Source organism: Phyllostomus discolor, chromosome 6 (genome assembly GCF_004126475.2).
Source record: "Phyllostomus discolor isolate MPI-MPIP mPhyDis1 chromosome 6, mPhyDis1.pri.v3, whole genome shotgun sequence".
Lineage (NCBI taxonomy): Eukaryota > Metazoa > Chordata > Mammalia > Chiroptera > Phyllostomidae > Phyllostomus > Phyllostomus discolor.
Window position 1 is genome coordinate 48,296,633 of NC_040908.2, and position 14,564 is coordinate 48,311,196.

A 14,564-nucleotide genomic window follows, 5' to 3' on the forward strand; every position below is an offset into this window, starting at 1 on the left:
AGACCGATGGATGTATCTCTCTCACATCGATGTTTCTCTCCATTTCTCCCTCCCTTCCCCCTCTCTAAAAAGAGAGAAATAAAAATTTTTTTTAAGTTGTACATTTTTTAAAAAACATGAAAAAATGTTAGAATTGATAAATAAATCCAAAAGCTGACTGTTTGAAATATCCAATAAAGTAGGGGCAACAAGTCTTCTAACGAGGCAAATCACAACAAAAGGAAAAGAAAACTCAAACACATATCATTAGAAATAAGAAAGGGGGAAATATCCGCAGATAGAGAACTGCTTCAATTCTTGACCTGCGCCACGCTGTGTAAACAAATGAGAAGACCTGGGTGTAATAAATGCTTTTCTAAGGAAATGTAAATGATCAAAACCAACTAAACTGACTAGAGGAAAAGTAACTGAAAACAGCAATGATCACAGGAGAAACGGGACATTTTCAAAGAACTTTTATCGCACTCACTCAAAAAGGGCACCCAGCCCACACAGTTTTATAGGTGAATAACTTCAAACCCTCAAATGACTACCTTATTATGTTATATAAACTGCTCCAGATGTTAGAAAAGACTTTAAATCTTTCCAGTTAATTTTGCAGAGCCAAAACCTAAGAAATAATAAGCACACATATCAATTAAAGATAATAGAAAATCAAGAAACAAGCCCAGAATACATTTAGTAATGTAGTAATTTAGGAAGGGCTAAAGGTGGTGTTTCCAAATACAGGGAAAAGACCATTCAATACACGGTGTTGGTATCACCAAAGGGCAATTTTGAAAAAAGTAATGTCAGATCCTTGCTTTATACACTAAGGAAAAATATTAACAGATTTGGCTACATAAAAATTTTAGATTTCTGTCCATCAAAAACTTAAATGGTAAGATAAAACTGACAAAAATTATTCACCACACATATGATGAGGGGAACATTAACATCCGTACACACAGAACGCTCACAAAACCATGAGGAGAAGACAAACACACCATCAGAAATATGGACAGCAACATGAACAGGCAATTTACCACAGAACATCATGGAATAAAATACATAAATATATAACCATTAAAATATTTTAAAACTTTCTTTGGTCAACTTCATCAGCTATCAGTGAAATGAAAATCAAGGCAACAGTGAAATTCACCCATCAAAGTAACAAAGTTCTGTTTTAGTATCATTATTTTGCTCTGTGTTGGTGAAGGTGCAGCAAAAGAAACTTATGTGACTAGAGTGTAAATCAGTCCAGTCTTTTTGAAGGGCAACTTTGATATACACAAATAGCTTTAATATGTTCAAATCCTTTGACATAGCAAATCTGCCTCTAGGCATCCCTCCAAAATGAAATTGTGAATTGAATAGAGTCAGCTACAAAACATTCAATATAAAGTTAGTTGTTTAGGACGTGGAAAACACTAGAAAATACCTAAACAATTCAACATTAGCTAGTTAACATGGAGTACGGTACATCCACATGTGGAATATGTGTATTCATTTAGAATTATATTGTAGAAGAATATTTAATAAGATAAATAAAACATCTGTATTGTATTGCCAGGGGACAGAAAGCAGTTTTCAAAGCCATTGGAAATTTTTGGAAACAATGTTTATCGTGTGTGCAGGTGCATATGCCTGCGTGCATGTGTGTGCATGCATATACATGCATGTAGGTGTGCACAGATACACACAGAAAGGTCCCAGAGCATCAAGTTCACTTCTGTCTGGACACAGGGTAGGCTGATAGAGGGTAGGTTTATGGGTAATTTCATGGGTGAATTTTACCATCTTCTTTCAGAATGTTTCTTTAAAATTCTACAAAATGATCTTGGACTACTTTTTAACAGGCTGCTATGAAAGGTATTGCAAAACAGACACTGCTGGAGCGCAGCCGGCCAATGCAGAACTGGATGGCCGGGTCGCTGCCACCCCCAGTGACCTCTGCAGGAGTGGGCTGACCTTCCATCCCCTCAGGGGTGCATCCCACCCTCCGAGGTGTGGAGAATCCTAAGTGTCCACAAGCCCATCCTCCAATTGGCCAGAGCCCTTCTCCCTGGGAAATAGGCAGCAAAGACCTTGTAATCTTCCCTGTCCTGCAAACTCTCAAAACTAGAGGTGTAAGGCGGGCAGGGGTGGGACGAGGGACAGCATGGGGGCCAGAGGGCAGAAGAGAGGGGGAGCTTACCTTCTATTTCTCCTCCTGGGGCAGAGATTTTCGACATACTCAGGTAGGTGGTGGCCACGATGTCATTGTGGGTAAGGCGGTCCCTAGAATAGGGGACAGAGAAGGCCTGAACATGAGGGGAGAAAAGACTGCAGCCCACCCAGAAGGAAGTGGCCTTGGTTGTACATCATTAGGGGTCCCAGGCTTCCCACTGGGTATGTTACTGAGGCCTGGTAATCCCAGGGAAAAGAGACTGGAAATTAAGTGTTGCTCAAGGAGCACTAGTTGCTCCTTGGTGGAAACTAATCCATCCCAACAAACCATCAGCTCCCATCACCCAGCCAACATTGAGCTACCAGCCTGGATGTCTTTGGGGACATGGAAGGTGGGAGGGAGGAGGCCAGAGGCAGGAGGCAGGAGGCTGCTCAGGGAGCCAGGCCCCCAGACCCAGGGAGAGCCAGGCCCCAGGAACTCAAGAAATGTCCAAACCAAAGAGAAAACCAAGTAACCAGGAAGAAACTAGCTCCAAGGCCAAGATTTCAAATTAGCCAACGCTGCCCTGGCTGGTGTGGTTCAGTGGACTGAGCGCTGGGTTGTCAACCAAAAATGTCCTGCTCCCAGTCCAATTTCCAGTCAGGGCACACGCCTGGGTTGTGGGACAGGTCCCCAGCCAGGGCACACAAGAGGCAACCAATCAATGTATCTCTTGCACATTGGCATGTCTCTCCTGGTCTTTCTCCCTCCCTTCCTCTCTCCCTAAAAGTAAATAAATAGAACCTTTAAATAAATAAATACATTAGCCAACACTAATGCACCATTCCTTCCTGCGTCTGACTTTCTACATGACAAAACACGGTTAACATCCTTTATCTTTCAGGATCCTCTCAACAGCCTTAGAACACAGGCACTTTCATTGCCATCTCCACTGCACACGTGAGGACACGGAGACTTAGACTCAGGCGGTCTGAGGTCAGCCTGGGAGGGAGGGGCAGAGCCACGGCACACAGCTCCCCTCATGTGCCCCGCTTCCCAGGAGCAAGGCTTCTCCCCTCCCCACCCGCACAGGGGGCCGTGTGTGGGAGCTCGAGGAGACTCACCGGCCAGGGCACCCATCAGCCACAGTGTCCTGTGCAGGCCCTCACTGGCCCCTGTGACAGTAATGCACACCACCAGCAGGCATTCGCCGAGCACTACTGAAAGCCCAGCACTGTGTGAAGGCCACCCCGTGACCTAGGCCATGTCCTCATGTCGGCCCTCTGAGGCGGGCACTCCAATTAGCCCCAACTCCAGATGAGACAGCTGAGTTTCCAAGATTAAATATTTTGCCAAGATGGCAAAGCTGGGATTTGAGTGGCACGTGCCCAATATGGAAACCAGAGCTCTGACTGCAGCAACCTGCTGCTTCCTTGTCAGGCTAGACCAGGGGCCCTCAATCCACTGACTTTGACCCCCAGGGGACACTGGGCAATGTCCGGAGACATTTTTGGTATTGGGGGAGGGGTGCAGAGAGAGGCCTCAGCTGCTGCTAAACATCCTACAATGTATCGTACAGTCTCCCACATAAGAGAGTTTTCTGGCCCACATGCCATCATCATGCTGAGGCTGAGAAACACTGGGCTGAGCAAGACCTATCTTATCTCCTTCTGGAAGTTTCCTGTGCATTTTCCCTCTGTTTCTGCAGCCTGAAGGCCCTGTCTCCCTGCTTCCTGGTGTTTGGCCACAGTCGGCTCCAGGCAGTGAAGGCGACACCGAGCCCCACTGTGCGAGAAGCCTGCGCATGGTGATCTGCTTCCTCTTTTAAGTCTCCGCCGGTTCTCTGGGGCTCTCTTCCTTTCTCTGCATTTCCCCAGGAGGTGATTAAGCTTCAGTATTAATTTTTTCCATCAGGGCGGGGGCTACACGGGGAAGGTGGATTGTCAGCACAGATCTTTATCACTTTTCCTGGTGCATGAGTTAGTACGAATTGGAGAGTTATAATTCCCTTAAACAGTTCACAGTGAGGTTATGACCCGGGACAACGGACAGGTGAGGGCACTTTTAAACTGCTTCCCCGACCAACCCCTGGGAAAGACCAGCACTTGGAGAGGAATGGGGTTTCTAACATCTGGTCTTACCTGAGTCTGCTGAGGAAGGAAAGAGAACGGAAGAGAGGTTTCGTTTTAATAGGGGCAGGAGGAGGGTATTTGGGGAGTTTTGTTTTTTAATGAAAGAAAAGTTCTTAAAGAATCAAATGGAAGATTAAGTTACAGAGAAAAGGCCATATGGACTAGATCATATTCCAGGATTCAGGTAATAACACAAGTTTATCCGAGTTTTCTGGGAAGAAAGCTCTGTTCTGGATAGGAACTTGCAGCAGTGGAATGCCTCCTGGTCAACACTTGGGTTTTGGGGCTTGGGTTGCTTTTGGAAAATACAGCGAGTCTGAAAATAGACTCACAATAAAAATGCCACTTCACTCCAGACCAGAGACACAGCCACCAGATTCTGTCATGTGTTTGGATTGCACAGCACGCCGCTGCCCATGACACAGCTCACAGGGACTCGGGCAAGGCCCGTCCCCCTACACACGGGACAACTGCCCCGTGTGCACACGTGCACACATGCATCCACATGCACAGACACGCAGAGCCCATCCCCCCCATCCCCTGTCAACACAACGCACATGTGTGCCCGCACTCTGCAAGCTAAGCTGGAGGGATCATCTGTGGACACAAAGCACATCTCCCCACAACCCGCTCCCCCACTGAACATACCTGCGGTCGGGGCCCGAGAGGCCACTCCCTCCTGGCCCTCCCAGCCATTCCCTCCCCTCCTCTAATGCTCACAAGCTGTTTTCTTTAGGCCTGGGGAACTGGCGAGCACTTTAATGGCCCTGTGGCCTGGGGGTTTTCCCTACTCTCTCATTATCCTCCTGGCTGGGGGTGCCTTGGGCCTGAGACCAAAGGACAACACACTGGGAACCGCAGAGCCAAGATTTTGGGGGGGCAGAGAAAGGACAACTCTCTCCTTTTGGAAAGCATGGTGTATAGAAGGCCCTAGAGATCAGTGTATGGACCCCCAAGGACCCTCTGGTATGGGAGAGACCCCCTCAATGTAGCAGGAGGCAGCGTGGCCTGTGGTTAAAGTGTGGGCTTTGGGAGCAGCAGGCCTGGCCCCAGCCACTTCCCAGCTGTCACCTGGAGCAGATTACTCAGTCTTTGCCAACCTCCCCCTCATCTGCGAAGAAGGGGTCAAGCTGAGGATCAGGGGAGACTGTGCACATAAAGAGTATGCTGGGCACAGGGCCTGACCTAGGCTCAGCCAGTGCCAGAGACTGTTCCCTCTCTAAGATGCCCATGTGGGTGTTGCCCTCACCTGCTAAAAGCCCAGCTGGCATCCCTGCTCAGGCAGCCCTGCCACTTCCCAGCCTAGAGACCTTGCTGTTCCAGCCTCCCTACCCAGGGGTGTCACTGCCTGTGTCCGAAGAAGCTCTGCTCTTTCCAGCCTCCTTGGCTTTGCTTCTGATGCCCTCTTTACTGGAATGCTCTCATCCTGTACTTATCAAAACCCCACCTTCTCCAGGAAGCCTGCCTGGCCCCTCCTGGCCTCGGGGATCTCAGGCTCCTGGAGCCCTCCCAGCCCCACCTGGCTGCCCTCCTATCTGCCTCCAAGCAGGGCCGTGAGTAAGCTTCCCAAGAATGGTCCACACCCTCGCCTCCTCTGCCTCCGCAGAGGAAACTGAGTCACCCAAACACACTCTCCCACTGCATGCAGGTTGAATGGAAGGAAACTGAAGGGCCCCCAAGGACAGCCACCTCTAAAGACCCTGAGCCCAGAGCTCACCAGTCCATGACACGAATCCTCATTTTCTCACACATGGAGGGAAACTGCAGAGAGAAGAGATACGTGTTGGTGTGGAGTCCCTTTGAAGAGCCAGAAATCCGGGACACGGGCAGGACACTGAGGAGGCCAGGAGCCTGGGGCCTCGAGGGGTGGGCCCACCGGGGATAAGGCTCACCATGGCAGGCAGTGTGATGCTCTGGTTCCACTGAGGGTTGGCCGTCTTCTCCAGGATTTTGCTGCAGAGCTAGAAGACACAGAGGTAGATGGAGCTCCTCGAGGACTCTGAACTCCCTTGGGGACCACCCCAGCTAGTGGCAGTTCCCTGTCCTGCTGGGCAGAAGGCCCGAAGGCTTTGGGGTCCTGTGCGGCGGGCCTAGACACAGGGAATCTTTGCAGAGACAGCTCAGTGGCAAATCAGGCCCAAGCTGGGGACTAGATTGCCTGAATGCTACAGCCCTCACCCTTATTTTGGGCTCAAATTCCCCCTCCCCTACCTCCCATCACAGGCAATGACCCTAAATGGGGAGGTTCCGCACCCAGACTGACTTTCCTAGGGCCCTAGAGCCTGAGGCAATTCCTTTTGCCCGCCAGCCCAGATCACCTGCCCCTTTGGAAGACTGTGGGCCCTAGGAGTTTAGAGATGGGGGGAGGAGAAGGCGAGAAGGGAGCAAAGGGCCAGGCCAGGGCCATGCACCAGCATCCAAGAGTGAGAGGAAAATTAAGTGAATATACAAACCCCATAAGACACAGTCTGTCTCAGATCAGCCCTGCTCTTAAGACTTGGCTTTCCACAAATAAGAAACCTAGCAGAGGTGAGAATCGGATCTAAACCAGCAGCTCGAGTACTCGGCTCTGCCCTTGGAGTCCCCAGGGCAGCGCCAGGCCCCTTAGCCAGCTCAGGGCATCCTGTTCCCACACAGTAAAGGCTCATTTCAGACATATGGGACCCTGGTAGGTTTTCATGTCCTGCATAGTAAATGCTTTTTCGGAGCATTGACTACGGGCACTGCATTGTGTGAAGCATTTACATGCATCATCTCATTTAACAAGCAACTGACCTAGGTCAGTGGTTTCAGCCTCTCCATGAGATGACGATGGTGCAGCCAGGACTGTCTCTATCCTTGGTCCACCTGGTGCTGACCCCAGTCCCCACCCTCTCCTCCTCCCTGTGAAAGGAGCCCAGGCAAAGGCTGGGGCAGGGCTGGGTGCCAGGATGTGGCCCTCGAGTGATCAAAAGGAAAGAAGAGAGCCTGATGATCCAACTAAATGATGGGCAGAGCGGGACGCAGCTCTCAGGGATGGGCTTACAAAGGGTTGTACCATTCATAAAAAGATGCTGAACCTCTCTTGTGATAAAAGCAACACAAATAAAACCAATGAAATACCATTTCTCACCCATCAGATCTGTAAAATTCTCTAAAAGTTGGGCAGTCCTCTATTGATAAGGCTTTGAGGAAACACAACCTCTACAGAGATCAACTGGCCGCTATCGAAATACCAAATGCATTCCCTGGCTGGTGTAGCTCAGTGCATTGTGTGCCAGCCTGTGAACCAAAGAATCACCAGTTCGATTCCCAGTCAGGGCATATGCCTGGGTTGCAGGCCAGGTCCTCAGTAGGGGGTGCACAGGAGGCAACCACACATTGATGTTCCTCCCCTTCTTTTCCTCCCTTTCCCTCTCTCTAAAAACAAGTAGATAAAATCTTAAAAATACCAGATGCAAATACCCTTTGACCTACCAATTCTACTTCTAGACATGTATCCTACAGAAATACCTGCACATGTGCAGAACAGCATATGTACGAGGTTATTCACTGCAGCATGGCTTGTACTGGCAAGGACTGGGAACAGTCCCTGTGTTACCGACAGAGGGCGGATTAAATAAATGTTGGTCCAGCCACACAACGGAGAACCGTGTGGCTCTAAAAAGAACGAGGACTGCTCTGTGACATGAAACAATCTCCAGGTTATCTCATTAATTGGAAAGGTAAGTAATGAGGATGTCCTGTACAACATGTAGAATATAGTTAACACTGGCATAGGTATATTTGAAAGTTGTTAAAAGTAGAGCCTAAGAGTTCTGATCACAAGGGAAAAACCTTGTGTTTTTTGGGGGGGGAGGGATCTATATGAGAGGATGGATGTTAACTAAACTTACAACAATCATTTCACAAAATAAGTCATTATGCTGCAGGCCTCAAATTTATGCAGCTCTATATGTCAATTATATCTCAATAAAGCTGGGGGAAATTGAAAAGCAAGGGACAGCACAATAAGTATACTGGGCAAACACTTGTGTTAAAAGGGTAAAATCTAAGAATTTACAGTCAGAGTTGCCTGCATGTGCTCAATGAAACCAGAATGATGCAAAGGAAACTAACTGCCCTGGTTTCGTTTGCAAGTGAGGACATGAACTGACTGTCGGATGAGCACGAAGCGAGAGGAGTTCTCATGATGGGTGATGGAGGCAGATACGTGGCAGACAGACACAGGTAGATGGGAGGTAGGTACAGACACACGTACAGATATAGACAGAGATAGATGATAGAGATTAGATAGATAAACAGATGGATGTGTATACATATACAATAAACATATTTCCTAATTCAAAAGCTAGATGAGCAAAATTTTAAAACAAAAAAGGACTCTTGGCTGGAATGGGAGTAAAAGGGAGAAAACTGTACTTGAATAAAGATTAAAATTTTAAAAAAAGAAAAAAGAAAAAAAAGGACTCTTTAACCAGACACAGCTGAGAAACCCTGCCAACATCCACCCCAGCTCCCTGGATCAGGAAGGCATCGGAGGCCACACAGTCCCCAGAGCAATGCCGGAAGTTGAAGACCTTCTCCACAGGGAAGGAAGCCATCACCTGGCTCCCCTCGGGGCTTCCCCTGAGAGAGCCACCGGGATGTGGGTCTGGGAACCTGAAGAGCTGGTCCCATGGCCACACTCAGACCAGCGGGCCTCTGGCCCTGAACATCTCAACATCCCTCCTACATCCCGTTCACTGCCCACATGCTCAACCCAGGCAGCCCGAGCCTCTCCTCCTCCTCATCTTCTCTACACCTTTCAAAAACAAACAAACAAGGCAACCTCCTTCACTTGCTGATAGCACGAAATCAGTGCAGACTTTCTAGAGGAATACTTGGCCACCTTTATCAAATACTTGAAAATAAGCATGCCCTTGACTGGGTTCTAAGAACCTCCCCGTGGAAAAGCAGAGTGTGGACAGACTCCTGTGCACTGACTTGTCACAACGTTGCTCATAAAAGAGGAAGATTCCAACAAAAAATTATTTAAAAATAGATTAGATATTATGTTGCATTCACCTAATAGAATAGTAGGTAGTCATTAAAAAACTGATTTCAAAGGCTGTGTGGTAGCCTAAGAAAACATTAGACGATGAAAGCAGTTTGCCAAACTGCACAGGTGCAGCTGAGTCTCATCAGGGTGGCGGTTGCACGTTCTTCAAACCACCGAGAACCCTGAATTAGCAAACGCCGAACCACTGCTTCCAAGGGAAATACAGTATTCAGTTCCTGCCAGCCTCTCTCACAACATTTTTGTCAATTATTCAGTATATAACTTTATGTTGTAAGTGTTTCTGTTTGAAGACACCGTATTTAATATATACGGTTGATTCATTAACATTGAATCCCTGGTCAACAGCACTACGTCATGCCTGAATGAAGCTTGTCTAACACAGACTTTCTCCACAAGGCACGTCACAGCCTTCCTGCACTTCGGAACCCTGGAAAGCTTCGCAGCACCACACGTGGGGGCTCTTTTAAACAGTGAAATCACCAATAAAACACAAAAACAAAACAAAACACGTGACACTAAGTAAACCAAGGAAAGGACTGATTTACGAGATGAGAGCTGGAACAAGAAGGCGGAGCGTCGCCATGCTCCGGCTCCGCGGGCTACATGCTAGTGAGCCTGCTGGGAGGGTTTTGCCCCTCTGCACATGCGCACAAAAGATCATGAAAGCACCCTAATTTTGGAGTTACAAATACATTTTAGCAAGTAGGCAAATTTGCAAATACAGAATCTGCAAGTAATTAAAACCAACTGAAACCTGAATTTGATTTTTTTCCCAGGGGATGGGGTGGGGGTGAAGCCAACGGGGGAGTGAGAAGCACAGAGAGGAAAACGTAGTAGCAGGCATAGACACAAATGTCAAAGGTAGGTGTCTCCAGAGTAGTGTGGGCCACGGAGATATGGTTAATGTTCTTTTGTTTTCCTTGGGCTTCTCTGAATATTTTCTCTCTTTTTTTTCTTTTTTCCTTTTCTTTTTCTTTTTCTTTTTTTTTTTTTTTTTTTTTTTTTTTTTTTTTTTTTTTGCAATTTATAGGTTTTATTCTTGTACTCCGGTAAAAAAAAAAAGTTGTTTTAAAGTTTCTCACTTTGTCCTCCAAGTATCTACACACAACTCTTTCTCTGTCTCCCCCACCCTCTTCCCCCAAGCCCCCCATCTCTGTCTCTCTCTCCCCCCTCCCCACCCCTCCATCTCATTTCCCTAGTAGCTCCGCCAAATCAGGTATGATTCGCACCTTAGATAATAGTGCCACCAAGTGTCCATAAGAGGAAACGCAGAGAGTGTCAGGCTGGGGTTGGTGGACACACAGAAGACAAAACCCCAGGGCTCCTCAGATCGGGATGCAATGAGAAAAGGTGACACATGAGCAGACTGAGAGAGAGATGCAGGCAGGAAGGGGAGCGGAGAGAGTGTAGGGAGGGCATGACAAGGTGACTGGTGGGGGGGGGGGGTACACAGAGGCCTGGGGACCAGCAGGCTAAAGCTTTCAAGAGGGAAGTTCTCAGCTCCTCCCTCAGCACAAGCCCCTTCCTTCTAGAAGGAAAATGGAGGGTGCAGCTTCTCCCACCAGACCCTGACCCCAAGCCCAAAGCTGCACGGGGGCAGGACCCCCAGAGAATACTTCCACCTCACTGCGAATGAATTTGCAGTCTGAGTCACCTCCCGGCACACACTGCTCTGAGACCCGTGTTAGATGGGGGTGCAGGAGCCAACGTGAAGGGGCTCCCAGTGGCCAACTTCAGGACAGTTCATACACCCCCACAATGATGACTGATTTCAACACAGAATTAATAAATATTGAGGTCCCATATTAATACTCATAAGGACAGAGGAAGAAGAAAACTCTTCTTCACAGAAAAAGCGCCAGCTGATAAAGAGAAGGAATGATAACGGGAAAATCACCACTTCGCAATCCCAAGTACACGACTTGCCCAGGCAAGGAGGCCGAGGCTGCACAGAGCATTAGGTGAGAGGCGGCAGAACAGGAAATCCACCCGGAGCCAATGGAGCACCCACGGATTGCGTGCAGACTGCAGAGGGGAGCATGCACTTCGGCAAGGGAGCGATCTGGAAACACCACCTTCACCAAGTGATCAGTCATCACTGATGATGCGACAGGCTGACATTATCGCTTCCTGATGTGATGCAACATGAGGTATGGAACATCACCTATGATACGTTTGGGCCAAAGCATTTCATCTAAACCTAATCTGGTCTTGAGACCTAACTCCCAGTTTCCAGGAACTGCCCAGGCCAGGACAAGGCAAACGACGTGAGAAGGAGCAGCCAGGCAGATTCAGAACGAGGACACACGGCCCGGGCTCTTCAAAGTTTCAATGGTGCAGGGTGAGAAAAATGGGGCGGGGGCGCGTGAAGGACACTTACAGAAGAGACAAAAAGGCATCACAACCGAATACAAAGCACGTTTTCCATTTTGGAGAAAATCAGAGAAAATTTGTACACACCGTCTAACATTAGGAAATCATTGTTAATTTCCTAGGGTGATAATGTTATTATGGTCATTAAGAATTTTCTTTTTCTGGCCCTGGCTGGTGTAGCTCAGTGGATTGAGGGCAGGCTGCGAACCAAGGTGTCGTAGGTTCGATTCCCAGCCAGGGCACATGCTGGGTTGCAGGCCATAACCCCCAGCAACCACACACTGGTGTTTCTCTCTCTCTCTATCTCCCTCCCTTCTCTCTCTAAAAACTAAATCAATAAAATCTTTAAAAAAAATTTTTTAAGGATTTTCTTTTTCTCAGAAGATACATGCTGAGGACTTTAGAGGTGACGTCAGCAACTAGGTTGCAAGTGATTGAGTGCAGAGGGGGAGGCAGTGCCCTTTAGACAGAGAGAGTAAACGCCACAACATGTTAACAATTGTTTAATCGAGGTGGAGCCCATACCAGTGGTTGAATGTCCACTGAACCATTCTTTAACTATTCTTTATGCTTTAAAACATTAAAGGGTTAGGGGAAAAGTCTATTATTTATATGTAAGAAAAAAACTAAAAAAATATCCACTAAATATGAACTTTGTATGGTGCCTTATGGGTAATTTTATTTACATTTTTCTGTATGTTTCAAAATTCCTTGGTAACTATGTACATCAATAATAAAGCAGGCAGTCTGGACATCAGAGAGAAGGTGGAGAGGGGGAGTGTGCACAGACAAGGCCTTCCCAAGGCCTTCTGAAATCACACCCGGCCCGAGTGAGCATCTCTGCTCGAGCCCCCTTCTGTGCGCACACGCCCCCAGTGGGGGAGCCACGGGCAGCATGTCTGCACCTCACCTGGCCTACACTCTGCCCTTGCCTGAGAATCCTCCTGCGTCTTTGCTCCTTACCATTTTCCCCGCAAAGCTGACCTCCACGAAGGGATCCACCAAGTTCTTCCTGTTACTGTCAAAGCCAAAGAGCTGCTTCACGTTGTCCATCACAGCATCGTCCACTGGAGAGAAGAATACATTGGTCGCTGTCCACCTGCTGTCCCACCTCCAAAACCCTGACTTCCTGTCTACCGGTCTCCAGGTGGTCTTGGGAAAGAGAGAGAGGCTGTAGCACCTGCTCAGCCCAGGGCCTCGCAGGAGGGAGGACCACGTCAGGACAGCAGCTGCTGAAGGCACCACACCACCTCCTCACCCAGCCCCCACAGCTTGTCCACTGTCTCCCTGCTCTCAGTGTCTTTCGGGACAGGGCCACCAGTTGATTGACTAAAAGTCTACCTCAATGAAGGCAGTAAAGCCTGGTGTGGCTTGGTTGGTTGGGCATCACCCCACAAACCGAAAGGTCACCAATTCAATTCCCAGTCAGGGCACATGCCTGGGTTGTGGGCCAGGTCTCCAGTCGGGGGCGTGTGAGAGGCAACCGATCAACGTTTTTCTCACACATCGATGTTTCTCTCCCTCCCTTCCCCTCTCTCTAAAAATCAATAAATAAAATCTTTAAAAAAAAATAAGGGCAGTAAACATCCAGAAAAGGACTGGAAGTTGTTATAAGAATATCCCATTATTGGTATTTGTTTGATATTTTTCTTCATATCCAACTAACAACTCAATTCTGTTTTTTAATGAATTTTTAATCTATGTTGCTCTGAAACAATATTCTGCTAACTTAGCTGTATTGATAGGTAGATAGATGGCAGATAGATAAATGGATAGATGGTAGGTGTGTATGTGTGAATGCATGTGTATGGACGTGTCATCTGTAATGTACATACATATATGAATTAGGGGGAGGAGGGGACAGTTAAAGATCATATTCTAGCTAGTGTCTATATGACTTCCACAGATAGCAATGACTGACAAATATTTAGGTTCGGTTTACCCACCCATTTTGTTTTATTCATATGTAAACAACATCGAAGAGGATTGAACATAGAGTGCCTTCACCTCGAGCAAAGCAGGCATTCCTATTTAAATCCCCAGCCCCCTGTGGAATCTCTCCAGCTTCACTCTGCGTAGTTGTAACTAATAAATGCAGAATGCTTTTCAGTATGTATTTTAATGACCATTTAATACCCATTGCTTATTTACAGGCTTTCCCCATGACTTTGGTTCAAGTAAGCCTGTGCAGAAGGAACCCATTTCATTTATTGATGTCATTAGTCAAAGCAGAGACCTTCCTTCAACCAATTAGCTTTATGCAAAATTTGTAGACAGGGACCCAAGTAGCAAATGTTCTCACTGACTCTGCCACGAACAGCCCTTGGCTTATGCCACCAGTGCAGGCTCCCCAGCGGAGGCTCACTGCCCACAGCACAACCGAACCACCTCAGGAGCCTTTGAAGACAACTCGTGTTCAAGCCCTACCCCAAACCAAGTCCATCTGAAACCCTGGAGGTGGGGCCCAGGCGTCTGTACCTTAAAGCTCCCTTGGTGATTGTAACAAACAGCCTGGGTCAACACCCACAGCTCAAGAATGTTAAGTATACAGTAAGTCCTCCCTGAATGTCATTGATAGGTTCTGTGAATTTAAGCAAACCTACACATAAGGAAACCAATTTTACCACAGACTAATAGATGTAAACCAGAGGTAAGTCCGGATGGCACCTCACCAGCGTTATAACAAAAGCTGTGGAACAAAACAGCATTATTCGAGGACCTGCTGTAGTCCCCCCAACATTTACCAAGCAAGCCAGAGGGCACCAGGCCAGGGCTGGCCCCAGTGAGAGGCCAGGCAGTGGCCACACTGGCTACCCGGGCGGATGAGGACAGGGCCACACTCGGGCGACCCACTGTTCCAGTTTGCCGGGGTACTGAATGGTTCCCC

At 47.8% G+C, this 14,564-nt stretch overlaps 1 protein-coding gene across 21 annotated transcripts in view; it reads right to left on the reverse strand.

The window, feature by feature from the left end:
• Positions 1–14,564, reverse strand: part of DYSF (dysferlin) — a 202,106-nt gene that overhangs the window by 124,798 nt on the left and 62,744 nt on the right. For all 21 annotated transcript variants that reach the window (XM_028514757.2, XM_028514759.2, XM_028514753.2 and 18 more), the window contains 4 exons: positions 12,641–12,744; positions 6,156–6,224; positions 5,981–6,024; positions 2,180–2,262 (listed from right to left, as the gene is read on the reverse strand). In XM_028514757.2, the coding sequence (XP_028370558.1) occupies positions 2,180–2,262; positions 5,981–6,024; positions 6,156–6,224; positions 12,641–12,744 (300 nt within the window). The remainder of the gene's footprint in view (positions 1–2,179; positions 2,263–5,980; positions 6,025–6,155; positions 6,225–12,640; positions 12,745–14,564) is intronic.